Genomic DNA, 22,913 nt, shown 5'->3' with positions numbered 1-22,913 from the left:
TAAAGGCACTCCTATGCCACTATAAGGCATGGCAGTGCATAATGCTCTAGAAACATTTCACAAAGATGGGAAGATTTTATTGCTATTTATCTAGATGGGCAGCTGAGACAGACAGAAGTTTACCTGAGTGTCCTGAGGAAACTCAACTGTCTCCCAATGCCTAGTCTCTTGCTACGACTGATAGGACCTTACCAAATTCACTGCCATGAAAAACGTGTGGCGGATTGTGAAATCTGGTCTTCTGTTTTTTTGTTTTTGTTTTTTTTACCCTATACTATGCAGATTTCACAGAGGAGACCAGAGTTTCTCAAATTGGGGGTCCTGACTCAAAAGGGAGTTACAGGGGGTTTGAAGGTTATTTTAGGGGGGTTGCACTATGGCCACCCTTACTTCTGCGCTGCCTTCAGAGCTAGGCAGCCGGAGAGCGGGGGCTGCTGACTGATGGCCCAGCTCCGCAGGCAGCAGCGCAGAAGTAAGGGTGGCAATACTATACCATGCCATCCTTACTTCTGTGCTGCTGCTGCTGGCAGTGACTCTGCCTTCAGAGCTGGGCTCCTGGCCAGCAGCCAGTGCTCTCCAGCTGCCCGGCTCTGAAGGCAGCACCACTGTCAGCAACAGAACAGAAGTAAGGGTAGCTGTACCGCAACCACTCTTACAATAACCTTGTGATCACCCCACACAAATCCTTTTGAGCCAGGATCCCTACAATTACAACACTGAAATTTCAGAATTAAATAGCTGAAATCATAAAATTTATTATTTTTAAAATCCTATGACTGTGAAATTGACCAAAATGGACTGTGAATTTGGTAGGGCCCTACTAATAGGCAACCCTGCCTTTCATGTTAGCAGATACTTTGTTGACTCTGGTAATGGTGCTTAATGTTTTTATTGGTTTATCTTACATTTATCACTTTGAGTCATGCATTCATTGTCATGATATTTAAACAAAAATGAACTGGGATTCTGATACACAGTGTGCATTATGTATGGTTTGTTAGCTAGTTAATAAACTATTTGACCTCCTGGTTGACCCATGCAACACTCACATGGCCCCGTAGCTATGCACTGGGGCATGTTCCTGTACTTAAGCAGGTGTGAATTGCTGCACATTTTGAAATATGAGCTCCGTATGTATGCACAAGAACAAGCTTATTCATTTACTTTACAGGAGAAATAGAGCCTCTATATTTGTGGACAAGACTGAGTCCGTTGTGTTCTGCTGTTGTATTGAATTGATCTGTTTTTAAAAAATGTAGAGCCTGAAACATGGTCATACAGAGACTGTATTAAAATTACCCTAAAATTGCTAGTGGGTTCAGTATTATGAAGTGGCTGTATTTTAAGAGAATCTTTCCTGCAGTGATATTTTGAATTGGTCAGGATATTCAAAAATTGAGGGGGAAAATGTATTGATGGCACTGGAGATACGTTGGATTATGTACAGTTCATCTGGTCTTTTGACAAGCAAGTTGTAACTTTATGGTTACAGTTGAAGAGTTTTGCTCCTGCCTAAAATGGGAGCATATGCTTCACAGAAGGTGATTTATCTAGCATTTACAGTAAGTGGTAGAGATCTATTTTTAATGGCACTTTCACTGTTTATACTCTTACCTTCACAATGAATATATATTGAAATGTTTCTAAGTTATGTAAAAACATCTAATCATAAACCTGAAATGTTCTCAAAATAAGCACTAAATCTGTTTTTCTTTCTATTTTAGTCAAAGATGACTCAAATCATACTATAGGAGTGGAATTTGGTTCCAAGATAATAAATGTAGGGGGTAAATATGTAAAATTACAGATATGGGACACAGCAGGACAAGAGAGATTCAGGTATCTTTTTCATTTACTTTATTAAAGAATATTTAATACTAAATTGAAGGTGTAGATATTATGGACCAAATTCAGCCCTGGTGTATATGGGTGCAGTTAATGTCTGAGTCATTGGAGTTGTATCTGCTTATGTCATGGCTATGTTATATCAGTGCTCTGTTCCACTGAGTCAGATTCTCAGCTTGTGTAAACTGGTGTAGCTCCATTGACTTCCTCAGTTGATGCAAGTCAGCATCATTCTACTGTTCAAGCCTTCTGTTTTTCGTATAGTGAAACACCACTCATGCAGTTGGTTGTGTAGTGTAAGTTTATATGATGGTTAAGGTATGTAAATAGAATAATACATGCCTTAAGTTTGCTTACCAAATTCAAATATCATGTTATCACATTTTGAGTACTCAGATTTGTGTGGAAAACTTCTGGCTGGAACAAGGAAGTGCCAAGAAACTATATGCCAATCAAAATATACAAGAAAATAAATCCCAATATCAATGTAGTCTTTTACAAAAATAGTCCTAGTACATTTGTCAAATACATTCATAGTCTGCCAAATACACTTCTAGAGAAACTGGTCTATGTGCCAGACATGTTGGTATAGGTACAATATATTGTTGAAGGTACATTGGTGTTTTGGTTTTGATAAGTGAAGGTCGTTGCCTCTCTCCACTCCCTTAAATGATTCAGACGGCTATTTATTATCTGGTATATTCCAGGATCCCAGTTAAAATGTAGATACTGAAGGCTTTGATACAAATATTTGAATTGACCTCTATCTAAAAGTACTCAGCGATACGTTATGTCTACTTCAATATTCTTTAACTGAACGGTTGATCAAAACTCCAATTAGAAATTATCTTTAGTTGCTTAAAGCTAAACTACAACTGACCTACACTGGGTGACTCTCTCTTTATCTGGGTTTATCTGGTGAAGTTGCAAATTTTTAAAAAAAATCATGTCTGAAACACGATGTACTTACATTGCAGTGTAGACATACCCAGGGTTAGTGGAACTCAAGTTAGCAGACCCTGGGTTAGTTAACGTAGGATTTGAGCATCTTTACTCATTTGTAACCCCAAGTTAGGAATTGTTGAACCCTGGGTCCCAACCTGGGGTACCAGTGTCTACACTGAATTATGAGGGCCCAAGTCCAAACACCCATATTCCAGATTTTTTAGCACCTCCCAAAATGTTGCCATTCTAGCCTGTTGTGGTGCAGCGTGGGAGAACTTCACTGTTCACGAAATTTGACAGAAGCAAAGTAATAGGGTTTGAACCTTGGGTTCTGGCTTGACTGTAGGGTCCTGGGTCCAAGCCCCGGGTTAGTGCTATTTGTTTGTAAATGGCAGAGGGGGCTAGGCTTGAGCCAGAGTTCAGAACCTGGGCTAATATTGCGGACAGGGTAGATATACCCAATAAGAGCCTCTTAGGAAAACCTCCACTGGAGGTCACAAAAGACAGACCAAATAATAGGAGAAATGAATTTCGAAGCTGAAGGCTCCTGAGAATGTCCTGCTGTTGGGCAAACCAGAGGACTGTTCATGCACCTCGGATGATCACAATTGCCCTGGAATGAGTGGATACAATCTCTCATGTAGCCAGGACCCAGAGAGTTTGGAACTCCTAGGTCAAACCCACAGTTCAAACTCTGTCTGGAAGTCACTTGGTAACCAGTGCAGATTGCAAAACATTGGTGGAAGGTGCTTCCTCCAGGAAATACTGTTTAATTAGTTGCTTCAGTTTCTGAATTGTTTGAAAGCGTAGCCCCATATGGAACACATCATGGTAACCCAGACTTGAGATGACAAAGGCATTATGGGAGCATAATTTTGCAACTTAAAATTCCCTTTCAGGTCTGTAACAAGAAGTTACTACAGAGGTGCAGCAGGTGCTTTGCTTGTCTATGACATTACCAGGTAATAAAAATTAACCATTTCTGGCTTTTTCTTTTTTACTTAATAGTATCTAGTATCAAACGAATTATAGACTTAATAATTCAAAATGTTTTTCTTTAAAATCAATACTTAGGGGCTTATGAGTTGGACGCGACAGAAGAGGAGAGAGACGTGGTTTGTTGTTCAGTTACAGGATGCTTTAATGTGGTGTGGCTGTGAAAAAAGGCAAATGTGTTCCTAAGGTATATCAGGCGAGGCATTTCCAGTAGAGAGAGAAGTATTAATGCCATTGTACAAGGCATTGCTAATAGGAATACTGTGTACAATTCTGGTGAGTGAATTTAGCTGGAATGAAAAAAATGAATTCAGCTGGAATTGGTGTAGAGAAGATCTAGTAGGATGAGCAGGGTCTAAACAGTGAAGTTCCACTCTGATCTAAAGCAGCATTAATATAAGGTAGAAACAGTATAACAATCTGACACTAGTTTACCAAGCCCAGGGTGTCACAAGTGAAGAGCAGAATTTAGCCTCTTTACTGAGGAAGCAAATTCTTTTCTGGAAACCTGACTTATCTGTGTGCTGGTATGGCGGTTCCCCTCTTGCTCTCTGGAGAAAGTGAGGTGGTTAGCTGGATCCCCCCAGATTTGGGAACTACAGCTCTAGATGTAGTACTAGAATTACTTCTGTTCGTGGTTCTGTCTTAATTTTTTATTGTAGGGTTCACTGAGATTTCTTAGCTGGTAGTGAAACCCAGTTCTCAAGAATGGTTAATCAGATAGCTATGTTAACTTTTATATGCACTGATTTTTTAGGATCAACTGTCTTCTCCCCTCTGACATTTTATAACCAAATTCTTGTAGAACACCAGTCTGATCAGAGTGTAACTGACTTATATAAATCCTTAAAAATTCTTTAGAGGTGGTGTTCTTGCTTAATATGGCAATATGTGCTGTTAAAAAAAAAATAACGATAATAAATCCGAAGCTAGATAGCTACTCAGTGTTTAGCTAGAGGAATTTTGTATTACCACAAACATGAGAATATATACAGAATGTTTCATAGTTATGTCATTATACTTCACTAGCAGTTTACTGGTGTACACATGAGTTCATCAAAAAAACTACTAGTCTAAAGCTCTTGTGCTAAACTTCATTCCAAAGTGAGCTCTTATTGCTAATTTCTAAACCCCACTAAAAACTTCCACAAAAATACCGATATGATTGTAGTGTACAAGACAACTAGGTTACTCAAAGCAGTAACTTGTGTGCAAGACATGAACAAATTAGAATGGAACAAGCTACACCACTTTTTATTTCACCAGCAATACCCACAAGCAAGGGTATACTGCTAAGCACCCATCATTTAAGCAAGCATCATACCCTGACAGGTGATATGAAATAGAGCCTAGAATGAATTATTGGCGAGATTATTGTATACCTCCCTGGGCTAGATGGCCCTCGTGTTATCCTTCTGGGCAGGACCCTGACACTCAGCAGTCTCACTATATGAAGAAACTAAGGGAGATCTCTTATTGGCTCCAAAGATCCGGGATCTGTCAGCTTCTAGAGAAAAGGACCAGTCTCCAGTTATTATTCCAGATATACTCTGGTAGTGCTGAAAGGTTATCAAGAGATCTCTCCAGAGCTGGAGGACCAGATCTCTCCAGAGCTGGAGCACATGGCTTTAGCATTGTCTTTCAGAGGATACAGTCTTGTTTTACAAATTAATAGGAAGAATTGCAACAACTCTTAAAAATCCTCCTGTGGCAGTGGAAAAATTCTACAGCCTAAATTTGATATCCTTGGTTCTAAGAAGGTGACTACATTGCTGCTATTGAATGAGCTTTTAGAGCCAGCCAAAAACATACGGTCCAAGCCTGCATCAATACAGGCTGTGTCCAAGTAGGGAGATAAACTATTATCAGGTTCCTTAAGAAAACTTTATTTTCACATTCACGCTAGTTGAGGCTGCAGTTCAAAGCTCAAAGGCCAATCAAGTTGACTTTACGCCAGCAGACAGAAGGAAAGATGATAAATTTAACTGGCAGAAAAATCTTCTTGTTGGCAATACTTGGCATCGGAGTATCCAATTACCAAGAATACAATGGCAAGGTACTAGTTGCATCTTTAGGAAAAGATGGTGATATTTAAAGATCTCTTCCAGAAGATCAGAGAAGGCTGGTTAATGCACTGATATCAGAGGGACAGTTAATGGCAAAACACTGATTGCAGCATTCGATTCCTCTGATGCATTTGGAAGAGCAGTAGCTTCAGCAATTTCTTAAACATCACACTTTGCTCAGTCTGTCTTCAGAGACAAAAGTAAAAGTAAAGAACCTCCTGTTTGAAATGTGATAGCTTATTCTCCACTAAAATGAAGGATACTAGGCCTACTGCTATGTCCTTGGGAGTATACCAACCTCCCAAAGGAAACCTGAGGTAAGTCTTTAGGTAACAGACAAAAAATATCCATTTTCATCTAGTTTCTCCTGTTTTAATCAAAGGTTACAATACCAACATCAATGGGTACTCCTTGATAAGCTACCAGTAAAGATCAGGAAGACTCAATGACTTTTTCTGGGTCAGACCTGAGACCACAGACTTGATCTGAGGATCAGGAACGATGAACCAATATGGAACCATATCTCCTCCTCTCCCCCCCATAACCTCATTTGGATACCACCTATATAATTTTCAAAATGTTGTCTCTGGTTATCCCAGTCCAAAGTGGGCATTTGGAAATGATACAAAGTGGATGTGTGAGCCAATTCAAATCCTTCACCCCCTCCTTCCCTGCTCACATAGCAAGAGGTAGATTTATTTTTTTTAAAACCACCCTACCAAAACAAGACATTCTACTTCACATGCTTTCCCCCTGGGGACAGGATGTGAGAATAAACACGTGACAGGTATGTAGTCACATTGCTTAATGCACTACCAGAAAGCACTCAGATACTATGGTGATGAGCGTAGTATAAGAATCTCTATACAATAGATTATTCAGGAGTCCCTCTTATTTATGAAAGCCTGCTATGAACAGAGGCGCTCTCTCTTTCTTTTGGAGATGAGGGCCATAGAAGAAGTGCCAAAGGAGATCAGAGGAAGAGGTTTTTACTCAAGATATTTACTGATCCCAGAGAGAGATCTATGTTCTATATTGAACCTCAGGAAAGTTTATATTCTGGATGTTAACCCTAGCATCTATTATACCTTCCCTTGCCCTTCAAGATTGGTTTGGAGCGCTCCATCTCAAGGATGCATGTTTCAAATGCACAGAAAATATCTTCATTTTCTAGTGAGGAGGAAGAACCATTTCCAGTACAACAGTCTCTCATGTGGTCTGTTTACTGTCCCCAAGTGCCTGTCTGCAGTTGGCAGTGCATTTAGAGTGGAGGTTCATGCATACCTGTCCTTAAACAATTGGCTAATCAAAGCATCCTCAAAATTAAGCCTTTCCAGGGCTATATCCACACAACCGGCCTGCCTTCTTGGCAGACTAAGACTCATGATAAAAGAGACTGTCACTTTTGCTTTACACTCAAAGGATCCTCTTCATAGGAGTGATTCTGGACTTTCTGGTAGGAACAGCCTTTCTGCCAAAGGACACATTTTTAAAAATTTGTCTTCAGCTATAAACTTCCCCTCTTCCTTGGAGTTCTAACTGAATTCTTCAGAGGGCCGTAGAAGGAAGTGAGGTGGCCAGAACATCATGCCCCCTTTTATAATCTCTGACTCAGTGTTGAGGAACAGTGAAAAGAAGAGTAGGAGGATGTGAGTGCTCCAACAAGTTCTATCAAAAGAATTCACTTATCAGATCTGCACCACTGACATATCTCATGAGTGTGAATATTCAATCTGTCGCAAAACTCTGGTGACAGTAAATAACCTCTTGTAATGCTCTTCATCTGTAGATCTCAACATGCTTTACAAAGGAGATCAATTTTATCCCCATTTTCAAAATGGGGAAACTGAGGTGAAGTGATTTTGTCCAAGGTCACCCAACATGCCAGTGGCAGAGACAGGAATAGAACCCTGGTCTCTTGAGTTCTATCCTCTAGGCCACCCTGGTCCAGAAGTTTATAGAAATATTTATAATTGTATATTATTGAACTGTTTTTGTGTTACGCAGCCGAGAAACCTACAACGCACTTACTAATTGGTTGACAGATGCAAGGATGTTAGCAAGTCAAAATATTGTGATCATACTGTGTGGGAACAAAAAGGATCTCGATGCAGATCGTGAAGTTACTTTTTTAGAAGCATCCAGGTTTGCACAAGAAAATGGTAGGTAGTCTGTCTAATCTAGTATTGAAGATGTATTTTTTTTTTTACTTGAAATTATTCAGCTTCTATGTCTAAGGAATTAACGTTTGCCCACTTACAAACCTTGTTAAAATCCTAATACTGTTGTCAGTGTAATGCCCCTTCCCTTTAATCTAGTATTAAATACAGAGGGCTTCGCTGAAGTAAAGGGGAAAGAGGGAGGAAATTTCATTCCCTGAGGATCCCATCATGTAGTTTCCTGAGGGAGTCAGTGAACAGAACTCTCTTCCCTGACAACAGAAAAGGCCAAAAAGATGGCCCACAAAGCCCCCTTGTTCCCAGGAATCCATGGGAGGCTAAAACCATCCATGTAAGGGCTATGTGCCTCAGGTGCTTCATCCCCTACTTCCTGTTCCCTAATAGCACAGCTGCATTGAAGCCACACTACCAAAGATTCCACCTACACATAACTACTCTCCGGGTCCTCTTAAAGGAGGGTTTCTAACCATAGAGAAGATCCACTGAGAAAATAATATGGCAGAAATACAGGCAACGCAGCTCCAGGCTATTATCTCCATAGGGCTGGGGAGAGAATGATGAATGGGATCTTCTAGCTCCCACTCTTTTCCCCCTGTGAGGATCCCTCTCCCATGGAGATCCTTTTGCAGGTTCTTGAGGTAGGATGGTGCCACAAAGGCAGCTTCCATGTGGGAGGGGTGAGATCCAGGCATGGAGGTTCCCCTCCCTGCATGGATCTGAAAGAGCATTACCTGGGGAAAAATATGAAAGTTATAGGCCAGCTGATTCTTTTCTGCAATTTAAGGAGAGAAAGGGAAGGAAGACGGAACAGCGTTCTTTTAAAAAAACAAACAAACAAAAAAAACACACGCACCCAAGACCTGGTCTTAAAAATCCAATCTTAATTGTTTTTCAGTCTCCTACATGATTTTGCTATGATCCAAAAATTGCAGGCAATGCAACATTATGTGAGGATCTGAGTGTGGGGAGTGACTTCAAACGTTGTCTTTTTCTCACAAAGAGGAAAACAGTTATGTAACTTGCTCTGTTAACTGGTGATAACATATAGTACAGTACTTGCTTTAAGCCACTGTGGAGCAGCATTGATTAACCTTATAAAGGGAAGTTAAGCTTGCTCCTCTTTGAAATGTAACATGAATGGTAGGTAGGTAGGCAGGCAGGCAACATCTCCTAAGAAGATCAGGATGGACTAGGCAACCCAGCAAATCCTATAAAGTGACAGTCCTTTAGCCGCTGGAACAAATCAAGTTGGTATTGTCTATCCAAAATGCAAATATGCCCTTGGTTTGGATAGTGGGTGAAGGTACCTTGGGCTGCGGCTGAGAAGAATGGTGGGGTTTCCCTGCTATTCCCCTTCCACCTTTAAAACAAATCTTTCCTAAGTAGACCTTTTATTGAGGGATGGATTTTCTGAATAGCTTTCTCTCTCAATCTTAAAATTTGAATTTTATAACTGAAAGGTGAGGGGAGGGTATTCCCAGGTAAAGTTCACTTCAGAGGACTGGATAAAGATGCAGTAAACTTCCAAGTAACTGCATTGCTATCATATTTGAGATAAAGTGGTAAGCTGAATTTTCATCCAAGAACTAACTCATGGTGCCATAGAGACAATATGCAGCCTTTTGTAGTCTAGAACAACATTTTTAATTTGTGTATGATCAAATATCTATTTGGTGAATGTAATGTTGTTTGTGACCTATTTGGGAAATATTAGCCACTGATTTAATGATCTCCCTTCCATTAGATATTTTAAAAATTGCTCAAAATAAGTGTATTTTAGGTTTGGCTTGGAGCGGCTTCATAGTTTGGTGCTCGCATCACCGTTTCCTGTCTGGCACCATGCTTGCAGCTTTTAGGGCATTTTTTAAAATATTCACTGGAAAACACTTGTGCTGAATAACAGTATGGTGAGTTAAAGGAACATAGAACACAATCAATCAAAGAATCCATATCTGTATTACTAAAACCTCTTGATAAATCTAATGTGTTACCATAAATGCTGGCTGATTTTTATCCTCCACTTGCTTTGAACAGTAAAACTAGATGGGCCTGTGCAGTTGGCTTCATATTCTGGTTCCCATGCACAAGCTGAATGCTGTTCCATTTGAGTTTCCAGCACTTGAGGGAGAGTGTTTAAATCTCAAACCAAAACAATTTTTCAATTGCATATAATCATGAATATGTCAATATTCAGTATGTTCTAGGACTTCTACCTTCAGAACCTAATTTTTTTTTTTTGTATGGGAGGGAGGGTAAACTGCTTCAGAGTCTCGGTTAAAAATAGCTTCTGTTTAAAAGACATTCTTACTGTTCTGACAAACTTTTTCTTGTTTCAAGTACAGTAAAGAGTATTTCAAAGTTTTAATGACCTGAGATTTTATTTTTCTGGCATTAAATGCAGAGCTGATGTTTTTGGAAACAAGTGCACTGACCGGGGAGAATGTTGAAGAGGCCTTTGTACAGTGTGCAAGAAAAATACTTAATAAAATTGAATCAGGTAAATTGAAATAAAGATTGATTGTTAGAATGTATTTTCACTTCTTGTCCCACAGTGAAAACTATAGAATCTCACAGCTTTGGAATTTCCTTATAGTAAAAGTTTAGTCACAGTGCATCAGTAAATCTATGTAACAGATTACATGTATGAATAGATAAAAGAATGTACACATTTTGTTGTAGAAAAATGTCCCTTTCTGTTTATCCACCTCTTACCTCCCCATATATGTTAACAGGAATGAACATTAAATTTAATTGCGTTCATCAAAAGGAGACTGTACCCCCATAGAGTTTCTTAATGTTAGACTTAATATTCAGCTTTTTGGTTGCAGGCTACATGCTCTGTGGCCTTCTTTGTCTTCACAAGTACAGAGGCTCTGAATTAGGAAGACTTAAGTTTTAGCAGCTTTCTATGCTGCATCACTATCAGAGCAGACATGACTCTTCAGATCACTTTTGCACCTGATTTTATATAGGTAGGGAATAATAATATCAAGGTGATTAAATAGATCGTATACTTACATATGAGACCTTGCCTTGCTATAGAAGTGCTCTGATTGACCTGTATGGCTTCTGGCTGAGGTCAGCTTGTTCATTTTTATTTTTGCAGGCACCAGAATACACAAGGTGCCTCATAGTACAAGTGAGACTTGATTGTGGTAATAGTCATGGCAGCAAATCCACTTTCTAGTCTACTTGGTGCCTCCATAAAATAACTTTTTAAAATTGGCAAAATCAGGAAGCTCAGTCTAGTAGGGAGCCAGTTTCCATGTTTTGAATTCCAAGGACGTATTTTGAATGTTCAGGAACTCTTTAGTGTAAATTCCTCTGTTCCTTTTTAACTCAATCAAGGCCAAAACTCCATTTGTTGTTTGTATTTTAAATTAAAATGGACCAAAACAGAAAGCTCACACCTAGTGTATCAAACTGATCTATCTATCCCTGGTTTACTATGGTACTTTTGATCCTTCTTTGTTTGAAAATATCCTGTTCCTTTTTTGTTTGAAAACTAGTCTCTAAAATTGGGTAACCTTTTTTTTTTCTTCTTCTTCTTCTTCTCAGAATGAAATTGGAACTATAAAGCAAACGTTAGTTATTTTGGACTTTAACTACCTCTATAAGGGAAAAGACCTCTTGCTGCAGTCAAAGGGCTTGTCTGCACAGGGAAGTTAGTGCACAGTAAGCTAGAGTGTGAATTTAAAGTGCATTATCTATTTTGCACAAATCTCCCCATGTGGACACACTCTACTGCACACTAAGGCCACATCTACATTACACACCACTTTCAGTGGCATGTAGTGTACATGTAGCTAAATGCCACCGGGGAAGGCACACTGTGTCAACACTGCAGTGCATAGCTACCCAAGTTAGTGAAAGCCACTGGGAGAGGGGAGGCCATAGGAAAAGGCTTCAGCTGCTCCCTGCTGCCAGAGCCTTTCCTTGCTGTCTCCGCCCCGCCAAAGCCTTTCCCTGCTGCCTCTCTCCACCCTCCCCCCCGAGCCTTTTCCTGCTGCCGGAATCTTTCCCTGAAGAGAAGGGCTCCAATGGCAGGAGCTGGCAGCCTTTCCCTGCCACCTGCCCACTGCCACAGCCTTTTACTGCAGAGGGAAAGGTTCCCGCAGCAAGACACTACGCTGCTACATTTAGCAGTGTAGATGGGTGGCACAGCTTGGGCCAGTAGAGAACATGTAGGGAATGTACTCGGGGTACATATCCACACCCTTCAGGTGTCTCTCTACTGGCTTAATCCATGCCTCGCCATCTGCACTGCTGTTTATACCCATACTAGGAGGGCTGTGCGTGTGTGCCCACTGCCAAAAAAAATCTTGCAGTGTAGAGAGACACTGCACTTTGGGCAGGCAGAGTAAGCTACTATGCACAAGGCACTTTTAGTGCGCAGTGTAAGTGTTCCCACAGGGAACTAGTACACACTAACCGCTGTGGGCTTTTTCCCCATGTAGACAAGCCCTAAGTCACTTGTAAGATGCACTGCTTCAGTTCTGTTCAAGGACTGGACAATTTGAAACTACTGTGGGAAATGAGATGGAATTATATGAATGATAAAACTGTGATCATGTTCTTTATAACTGGGACAGGAAAACATAAATGCTAATAACTTTATCTAGTGTTAGCTATTTTTACTTGTAATCTGTTGTCTACAAATGAGGATAACTTATAAGGCCATTTTGTTTCTCGTCAGGTGAACTGGATCCAGAAAGGATGGGCTCAGGAATTCAGTATGGAGATGCTGCCTTGAGACAGCTGAGATCCCCACGTAGAGCACAGGCTCAAAGTGCTCAAGAATGTGGCTGTTAAAGAAAACACAACAAAAAAAATTGAACACTTGTTCTAGAAACAAAAGGTAAGCCATAGAAATTGAGAATGAGCATCTTTGGTAGGTTGCTCTACCTCATTAGTTTATTATATTGATGCCGCCATACAGAGCCTTCATATTTTGTGGTGTTGGACTTTTTCACAGCTAACTTGTTTGGTTTTGGGGGTACCAAGGTGGGTTGTCACCTCTCCCCCCTTGCCTCCAGTATGAGGGAGAGTTGCTTGCTCTTAGCTGGATGTCAGCTCCCTGACACCTCCAACCTGTTCGTCACCCATGCACACTTCTCTGGGCAATGCCAGCCCTTTCCACATAGTTCTCTGAAAAATCTGCTCAATGTGCAGTGGCAGTCACAAAGATAAATGTTAGGAATGGGATAGATAAGACAATAAAGATCGTAATGCCACTATATAAATGAGTGGTACGCCCACACCTTGAATACTGTCTGCCGTTCTGGTTACCCCATCTCAAAAAGATATATTAAAATTGGAAAAAGTACAGACGAGTGCAACAAAACTTATTAGAGGTAAGCAACAGCTTCCATATGAGAAGAAATTAAAAAGACTGGAACTCTTCACCTTAGACAAGAGATGACCAAGGGCGGAATATGATAGAGATCTATAAAATCATGAATGGTGTGGTGAAAATGAATAAGGAAGTATTATTTACCCCTTCATGTAACACAAGAACCAGACGTCACCCAATGAAATTGAAAGGCAGCAGGGTTAAAACAACGTAAGAAAGTGTTTCTTTACACAGTCAGGCTGTTGAACTCATTGCCAGGGGATGTTGTGAAGGCTAAAAATATAACTGGGTTCAAAAAATAATTAGCTAAGTTCATGGAGGATGGGTCCATCCATGGCTATTAGCCAAGATGGTTGGGCACGGAACCCCATGCTTTGGATGTCCCTAAACCTCTGACTGCCAGAAGCTGGGACTGGATGACGGCAGGTATCCCTTGATGTTCTGTTTCATTCCCTCTGAAGCATCTGGCACCAGCCACTATCTAAAGACAGCATTCTGGACTAGGTGCACCATTGGTCTGAGCCATATGGCCATTCTTATGTTCCTTTACCTTGCAAGTTAAGAATAGGTGTACTCCCATCCCTGAGTTCTTTTGATGTGTTCCTGTAGTGTCCAGCTCCTTGTCTAGTGAACACTCACAGAAATACCAGGTCTGTGGTCCCCAAGGTAACAGTGTACACACCAGCTTATATGATGCAGCTCAGGATCAACACCTTGCTTAATACCTCAGTACTGAGATACTGTTATAGTGAAAACAGCAATACGTTTATTAAAGATTCAAGAGTTGGGGAGTAATGATAATGGATAAAGAAGGGCTACATAAAAAACAAAATTACATGTTTTCTAGGTACTAAACTTAACTATTATGTTAAACTTTTGTCTAACGAAGTTTTATCTAACCCAGAGCTGTTTGCAGCTTCTTTAACCAAGGCTGGTTGTGATCCTGTTTTCCTGAATGTAAATGCACTTTACTTCCTAGGTGCAGGATAAGGGGGCGTCTTCCTTTCCTTTTACTTATGTCCCCTAAGTTCATTGTCTGTACTTAGAAACAGTATATCCGCATCACTTGTTTTTCCTCTCTTCTCTGTTGACTTGCATATCTCTCTGTTGACTTCATATGTAAATGTGCATCCATTGTGTTAACTTAAAATGCTTAATTTACATGGCAACAGAGGCACGTGAATAAACATGTTTTGTCTGACAGGAAACCTGTTTTTCCACCTCTGCTATGATACAGAATCTAAGAACTTATTTTCAGTACCCATACACAGCTCTTCATGGTGTCTGTACATACATTTCACAACAATAACAATGACCAGTATGAGCCTAGATTTCATTTAAGACTTCACATAACATTCTTTGGTGAACCAGAACCTGTGTATCATGATCAGGGTATTCTTGTAACCTCCTTTCCAGTTAGTGTTGAGGGGTTCTTGGGTTACAAAACCATTGAACAATAAAGTAATATGCAAAAGTTCATTTGTGCTGCCATTTTCCTCTTCAAGTAGAGGTAGGTTCCATGTGTCAACTGTTGAAATATGAAATGATTGAGAAATTCTATAGAATAAAAATAATCAAAGGCCCTGCTCTTTGCACTATTCTGCTGCCATGAAATATGTTCTAACTTTTTAATAGACATCTGTACTGTACAGAAGTGCAAACCATTTCCACGGTGTCATATGAAAATATTTCTAGAAATCAGAATTCAAAAAAACATAGGGTACACTTCCATATCTATCAAAGGCTTTTTTCATAATCAGTTTTTTTAAAGTAAATGTTAAAAATCAAACTTGGTCTTTAAAATGAATTAAAATATAATATGTTGTTCCAAACATTCTCCTCTTCCTTCTAGGAAGAATAGCCTTAGGTGTCTTGCATCCCTTCTTATGACTTGAGCAGAAATGCAGCAAATGCTTCTTCCCTTTTGCTGGTGTAAGACAGAGTTACCACTTCAGGCTGTTGTCTAAAGTCATTTGCAGCATATGGGGGAGCACCAGTCTGACAGATGTCTCTGGGAGACAGAAAGGGAGGCTAGAATGTAACATCCCTCGCTGTCCTTTCAGGAGTTCTCAAGCAGACTGTGGAAATGACGGGCATGTTCCAATGAAGGTCAGCAGCTGATTTCTCCTTGCAAGAATGCCTGACTGTTTCCTGCCTGCTCTTCGCATGGCTCTTGAAACAAAAAGGGAGGCAATGAGCTGTGTTTGGCCAGCCCTTCTCAGAATCAGAGTTGATGCTTCCCAGCTCTGGAGGTGTGCCAGGCTGGAGAGGGAGAGCTATTGATAGACCTGTTTTCTCTCCTCCTTCCAGTAGCACACAGGGGCTTACAGATGCTCTACTTTAGGGAGCTCAGCAAGCTGGTTTGTTTGCTTAACTTCCTCAGGAGCACTTCTCCCACTCTCCAGTTTCCTTCAACTATCTAGGGTTTTCTTGAGGGCTTTTTTCATCTAGCTGTCCATCCAACCTAAGAACGGCCATACTGGGTCAGACTAAGGGTCCATATAGCACAATATCCTCTCTTCCGACAGTGGCCAATGCCAGGTGCCCCAGAGGGAATGAACAGAACAGATAATCTTCAAGTGCTCCATCCCGTCACCCATTCCCAGCTTCTGGCAAACAGAGGCGAGGGACACCATTCCTGCCCATCGTGGCTAATAGCCAGTGATGGACCTATCCTCCATGAATTTATCTAATTATTTTTTTAACCATGTTATAGTCTTGGCCTTCACAACATCCTCTGGCAAAGAGTTCCACAGGTTGTGCGCTGTGTGAAGAAATACTTCCTTTTGTTTTAAACCTGCTCCCTATTAATTTCATTTGGTGACCCCCTAGTTCTTGTGTTACATGAAGGAGTAAATAACACTTCCTTATTTACTTTCTCCACACCAGTCATGATTTTATAGACCTCAATCATATCTCCCCTTAATTATCTCTTTTCCAACCTGAAAGTCCCTGTCTTACTAATCTCTCCTCATAAGGAAGCCGTTCCATACCCCTAATCATTTTAGTTGCCCTTTTCTGAACCTTTTCCAATTCCAATATATCTTTTTTGAGATGTGGTGACCACATCTGCACACAGTATTCAAGATGTGGGCATACCATGGATTTATAGAGGCAATATATTTTCTGTCTTATTATTTAGCCCTTTCTTAATGATTCCCAACGTTCTGTTTGCTTTTTTGACTGCTGCTGCACATTGAGTGGATGTTTTCAGAGAACTATCCACAATGACTCCAAGATCTTTCTTGAGTCGTAACAGCTAATTTAGACCCCATCATTTTATATGTATAGTTGGGATTATGTTTTCCAATGTGCATTACTTTGCCTTTATCAACACTGAATTTCATCTGCCATTTTGTTGTCCATTCATCCAGTTCTGAGAGATCCTTTTGTAGCTCTTTTCAGTCTGCCTGGGACTTAACTATCTTGAGTAGTTTTGTATCATCTGCAAATTTTGTCACCTCACTGTTTACCCCTTTTTCCTGATGATTTGTGAATATGTGGAATAGGGCTGATCCCAGTACAGACCACTGGGGAACACCACTATTTACCCCTCTCCATTCTGAAAACTGACCATTAATTCCTACCCTTTGTTTCCTATCTTAACCAGTTTACCAATCCATGAGAAGACCTTCCCATGACCGCTTACTTTGCTTAAGAGCCTTTGGTGAGGGACTTTGTGAACGGCTTTCTGAAAATCTAAGCACACTATATCCACTGGATCACCCTTTTCCACATGCTTGTTGACCCCCCTCGAAGAATTCTAGTAGATTGAGGCATGATTTCCTTTTACAAAAACCATGTTGACTCTTCCCCAACAAATTATGTTCTTCTATGTGTCTGACAATTTTGTTTTTACTACCGTTTCAACTAGTTTGCCCGGTACTGAAATCAGGCTTACTGGCCTGCATTTCCTGGGATCGCTTCTGGAGCCCTTTTTAAAAATTCACGTCACGTTAGCTATCCTCCAGTCATTTGGTACAGAAGTGGATTTAAATGATAGGTTACAAACTATAGTTAGTTAGTTCTGCAATTTCACATTTGAGTTCCTCAGAACTCTTTGGTGAATACCATCTGGTCCTGGTGACTTCTTGCTGTTAAATTTATCAGTTTGTTGCAAAACCTCCGCTAATGACACCTCAATCTGGAACAGTTCCTCAGATTTGTCACCTAAAAAGAATGGCTCAGGTTTGGGAATCTCCCTCACATCCTCAACCATGAAGACCGATGCAAAGAATTCATTTAGTTTCTCCGCAGTGACCTTATTGTCCTTGAGTGCTCCTTTAGCATCTTGATCGTCCAGTGGCCCCACTGGTGGTTTAGCAGGGTTCCTGCTTCTGATGTCCTTGAATACAATTTTTTTTTTCTTTTTTGAGTCTTTGGCTAGCTGTTCTTCAAATTCTTTTTTGGCCTTCCTAATTATAGTTTTACACTTCATTTACCAGAGTTTATGTTCCTTTCTAGTTTCCTCACTAGGATTTAACTTCCACTTTTTAAAGGATGCCTTTTTTCCTCTCACTGCTTCTTTTACCTGGTTGTTTAGCCAGGGTGGCACTTTTTTAATTCTCTTAATTTGTTTTTTTAATTTGGGTATACATTTAAGTTGAGCCTCTATTATGGTGTCTTTTAAAAGGTTTCCATGCAGCTTGCAGGGCTTTCACTTAAGGCACTGTACCTTTTTAATTTCTGTTTAGCTAACCTCCTCATTTTTGTGTAGTTACCCTTTCTGAAATTAAATGCTACAGTGTTGGGCTGCTGTAGTGTTTTCCCCGCCACAGGGATGTTAAATTTAACTATATTATGGTCACTATTATCAGGCAGTCCAGCTATATTCACCTCTTGGACCAGATCCTGTGCTCCACTTGGTCCTAAATCAAGAATGGCCTCTTCTCTTGTGGGTTCCAGGACTAGCTGGTCCAAGATGCATTTAAGGTGTCAAGAAACTTTATCTCTGCATCCCATCCTGAGGTGATTATGTACCCAGTCAATATGTGGATAGTTGAAATCCCCTGTTATTATTGAGTTTTTTTTATTTTAATAGCCTCTCTAATCTCCCTGAGCATTTCACAGTCCCTATCACCACCCTGGTCAGGTGGTCGGTAATATATCCCTACTGCTATATAATTCTTATTCAAGCATGAAATTACTATCCTTAGATTCTGTGGTACATTGGTTCATTTAAGATTTTTACTTCATTTGATTCTACGCTTTCTTTCACATGTGGTGCCACTCCCCCACTAGCACAACCTGTTCTGTCCTTCCAGTATATTTTGTACCCTGGTATTACTATGTCCCATTGATTATTCTCATTCCGCCAAGTGTTTGTGATGCCTATTATATCAATATTTTCATTTAATACGAGGCGCTCTAGTTCATCCATCTTATTATTTAGACTTCTAGCATTGGCATATAAGCACTTTAAAAACTTGTCACTTTTTAGATGTCTGCCATTTATATGATTTAATTGAATGAGACTTTTTTCTTTTGACTGTTTCTCATCAGATCCTACCTGTATTTTATCATCTTCCATCCTCTCCTCCTTACTAGGACATAGAGAATCTTCATTAATATATCCTCCCGCTAAGGGATGTCTCTGTCCAAACCATGTGCTCCTCCGCACCTGTCAGCTTTCCCCCATCCCTTTAAAATTAAAAAGGTCGTTGAGCAGTTTTTAAACTAAATGCCAGCAATCTGGTTCCATTTTGGTTTAGGTGGAACCTATCCATCCTGTATAGGCTCCCCCTTTCCCAAAAGTTTACCCAGTTCCTAATAAATCTAAACCCCCCCTCCTCCCTACACCATTGTCTCATCCACACTTTGAGACCCCGCAGTTCTTCCTGTCTAACTGGCCCTGCGTGTGGAACTGGAAGCATTTCAGAGACTGCTACCATGGAGCTCCTGGACTTCAATTTCTTACCTAGAAGCCTAAATTTGGCCTCCAGGACCTCCCTCCCATCCTTCGCATGTCACTGGTACCTACATGTACCACGACCACCAGCTCCTCCCCAGCACTACACATAAGTCTATCTAGATGTCTCGAGAGATCACAAACCTTTGCACCAGGCAGGCAAGTCACCAAGTGGTTCTCTTGGTCATCGCAAACCCAGCTATCCGTTTTCTAATGATTAGAATCGGCCATTACTAATACCTGTCTCTTCCTAATAACTGGAGTTCCCTCCCTTGGAGAAGTATCCTCATCTGGAAGGAGGGTCCCAACTACAGGATCATTTCCCTCTGCTTCAGTTGGATGTCCTCCTTCCCGGAGACTTTCATCCTCCTCAATAACGCAGAGGCTGTCAGACGGGGGTGGGACCATTCTACTGTGTCCTGAAAAGTCTCATCTATGTACCTCTCTGTCTCCCTTAGCTCCTCCAGCTCAGCCACCCTGGTCTCCAAAGCCCGTACACAGTCTCGGAGAGCCAGGAGTTCCTTGCACCGAATGCACACATACGTCACCTGCTCATAGGGCAGGTAATCAATACATGCTGCATTTGGTGCAATAAACAGATGGTTTTTGAAGAGAGCTACCCACTTGCTCTGAGCTGCAGATGTATTAAAAAATAACTGGTCTTTGAAACACAATAACTGAATTATTTTCTCTGCATTCATTTTGGCCTGAGTGTGATATAGTATGAGTAGTACACATCCTCTTCATTCAAGCTGCTAGCAGAAATCTGAACAGAGGTTGAAACTTAAGAAAGAAGAGAGCAAAGTTTTAAAAATTTGCAAATATTGATTTCTTAAATCAACTGTCATCCTTAAATCCTAAAATGAAACTTTCTATTCCTAGTGTAATATGTGAGTTGGCAATCCCTCAATCAAAGGGCTTTAAAGGGCTTTGTGCTCTTTAAATGAAGGAAAACTAGAAGGAGGATGCAGCTTGAGGGATCCTGAGTTTGCAAATGACTTGAAGAAGGCGTCCATCTGAAGTCCCAGGAACTTCAATGGGGCTCCGCAAGGGTGCATGTGCATGGATCCAATTGCAGGATTTGAACCTTTTTTTCCCCCCTAAACTTAGAAAGCTTAAATTTCCATAAAATGTTCACAGCAATGATATGTTCTTTTGTATTTTTCAGATGTCCATGCAATTGGTGTTTGTAGCAACAACTGACAAAGCTTGAAGGCTATGCAGTTTTTTTAAAACATCTTTACTAACGTATGTGAACAGAAAAGCCACTGCTGGAAAAACAGTTCTGTATGGTGGTAGGCAAGAATGTGCATATGACACAGCAGACTGCAAAACAAACCTGACAATTCAGTGGACAATACTAAGACTCACCTGTATGTAAACATTTTCCGTTACATATTTTTGTCACTCATCTTTAAAGTATTGCTGTATACTGTATATAATGTAACAGTAAGTTTCCAAAGCATGATCTACTTACGTTTGATATAATAAATGTTGCACTAAAAGCAATTATATTTTATTTTTTTAATCATATTAACTAAAACTTGTTAACTGAGTTAGGCTTTATCATGTTTGTGTTAATTGCACACTAGGTTATGTTTATGACCTGAAATACAAAGCCACTGGCACTGTCAGTGATTTTCCTTCTTCACTACGTTTGCCACATTCTACAGGGTGTTTACATGATCATTCTTGAAGTACGGTGAGGACATTACCTATGTTTACTAATCTGTCAAATTTGGAATGGATGTTTTAATGAGGTGCATCTGTCCTGTTTTCTGACCATTCTTAAATAAATTTCTCTCAACTATATTTTTTCCTACTTTGTAGGTTAAAAATCCTGCTGCTAAGTCTCTGAAATGACTGCTGTCTGACCTTGGATCTTGGAATTTTTTTCTGTGTTCTCTGGTTCTTTTCTTTTCCTTTTCTACTTCTGTTGTATAGAAGCGGGGGCCAATGAGGTTAGTTGGTTTGTTTTTGTTTGTTTGGCAAAACTGTGCATCTTCTATTTAATGATTCTAATGCTGCGTGAGGAGTCCATGAAAGATCACCACAGTGATTTCTCATGTGTCTGTATGAGAGCAGTTTCTATAAGGTATTGCTTAATCTCATTAGACTGCACTTCTCAAAAATGCTTTAGCTACTAATAAAGCAATCGGCTATAAAAAGTAATGAGTGCTGCTGAATGCATACCTGTTCAGTGCGGCCAAGTGTTTCAAATGTACGGTATCTAGGAAGTGCAACCAACTATGCTGAATGTGGAATTTTCATTAAAATTTATTTTAAATATTCTAAAAAACTATATATGGTATTATGGGAGTTTAAACATAGGGCTTGATGGTTCTAATTGGAGGGTCTCTTCATACAAGTCTCCCCTGTGGCCTGGAATAGGGTACCATCCTCCCTGTTGTCAGATCCCACTGAGGGTACTTCATAGTGTTGGTGATTTATATACATGAGGAAATGGAATATAGGTGGGCTACATGCATTTTTCTCTCTGCCCCTGGAAAGCATCAGGTATTCAGCCTGTCATATTAACTTTAGTGCAGAGTTGTTTAGGATGTTGGAATCTCCCTCCTGAGCTCTTTATTGTGGGGCAAAACAGCCAGCACAGGAAATCCTGTTTTCATGGCTCCATTAGAGCTATACTAAGGCGGTGGGAGAGAGTCCAATGACAGCAGGAAGCCTAGATATCCACATCACTCTCCAGGAGTGGTGGGAAATCCTATATAGCTTATGTATTGCCACTTAAGGACCTATGGAGTGGGGACATTTCTGAAAGGAATGTAATAATGAGGGGGGTCAAAGGGTTTCTCAAGAATGTAAGTCCAGAATAACTCCATTGAGCTTAAGGTTATACTGGTGTAACTGAACAGGATTTGGCCCAAGAAACCTAGCAACACAGAAAATTATTTGTCAGACATCTATTACAATTTCATGGGCCAAAAACTGCATTATTGAGGGATACCTGAATCCTCACTTGTTAAAGAACACAGGTAGAATATAAATGTTTCAGTATTAAAATGAAACTGAATTATAGTGCCAGAGGGTATTGGCAGCACATGAGCATAGCTAGAGTGCTTGAGGTAGATACTAGAGCCCCTCAATGGAATTCTAATCCTACATTTAAAGATAGTCCATCGTGGGGCTTGGTGCAGTTTAAATGTTTTTCCAAAAGGGTGTGGGTCTGTATCTAAACTGAATGTAAAAGCAAAAGGATTATATTGAATCATTTTACCATGCTTTGTACAGGGAAAATCTAACTTTGAAGTCTTGCAGGCCATTAATCCAAGTAGCTTTGTATGATGATCCTTTCTCAATAAAAATGGTCAGCATGCAGCATTAGACTTAAATGACATGTAGAAAAGACGCTTATTGTATTATTCCTGGGGGGAATTCTGCACCCAAAAATATTTTTTAATTCTGCAAAATTCTACATATTTTATTTTGGTAATTTATTTCAAAATACCTGTCAGCAAGTATGTCTGTAACAATGCATACTACAAAAAAGATTCAGGAAATGTTTTTTTGACAAATAGATTCCTTACTAGGCATATTAATACAGAACTCAGTAATTAAACAACAATACAGAACTATTTCCCACACCCCTCAGAAGCAGT

General features: G+C 40.1%; 1 protein-coding gene across 1 annotated transcript in view; it reads left to right on the top strand.

Annotated features, from left to right (window-relative positions):
- RAB4A (RAB4A, member RAS oncogene family) overlaps window positions 1–21,105 on the top strand; it is a 32,629-nt gene extending 11,524 nt beyond the window's left edge. The window contains exons 3-8 of the mRNA XM_037895236.2: window positions 1,725–1,839; window positions 3,690–3,752; window positions 7,860–8,014; window positions 10,434–10,529; window positions 12,729–12,890; window positions 20,462–21,105. Of these exons, the coding sequence (XP_037751164.1) occupies window positions 1,725–1,839; window positions 3,690–3,752; window positions 7,860–8,014; window positions 10,434–10,529; window positions 12,729–12,844 (545 nt within the window). The 3' untranslated portion in view covers window positions 12,845–12,890; window positions 20,462–21,105. The remainder of the gene's footprint in view (window positions 1–1,724; window positions 1,840–3,689; window positions 3,753–7,859; window positions 8,015–10,433; window positions 10,530–12,728; window positions 12,891–20,461) is intronic.
- The last annotated feature ends 1,808 nt before the right edge of the window (window positions 21,106–22,913 follow it).

This window comes from Chelonia mydas, chromosome 3, assembly GCF_015237465.2.
Source record: "Chelonia mydas isolate rCheMyd1 chromosome 3, rCheMyd1.pri.v2, whole genome shotgun sequence".
NCBI classification, from domain to species: Eukaryota; Metazoa; Chordata; order Testudines; family Cheloniidae; genus Chelonia; species Chelonia mydas.
This window is presented reverse-complemented; position numbering and strand designations above follow the sequence as displayed.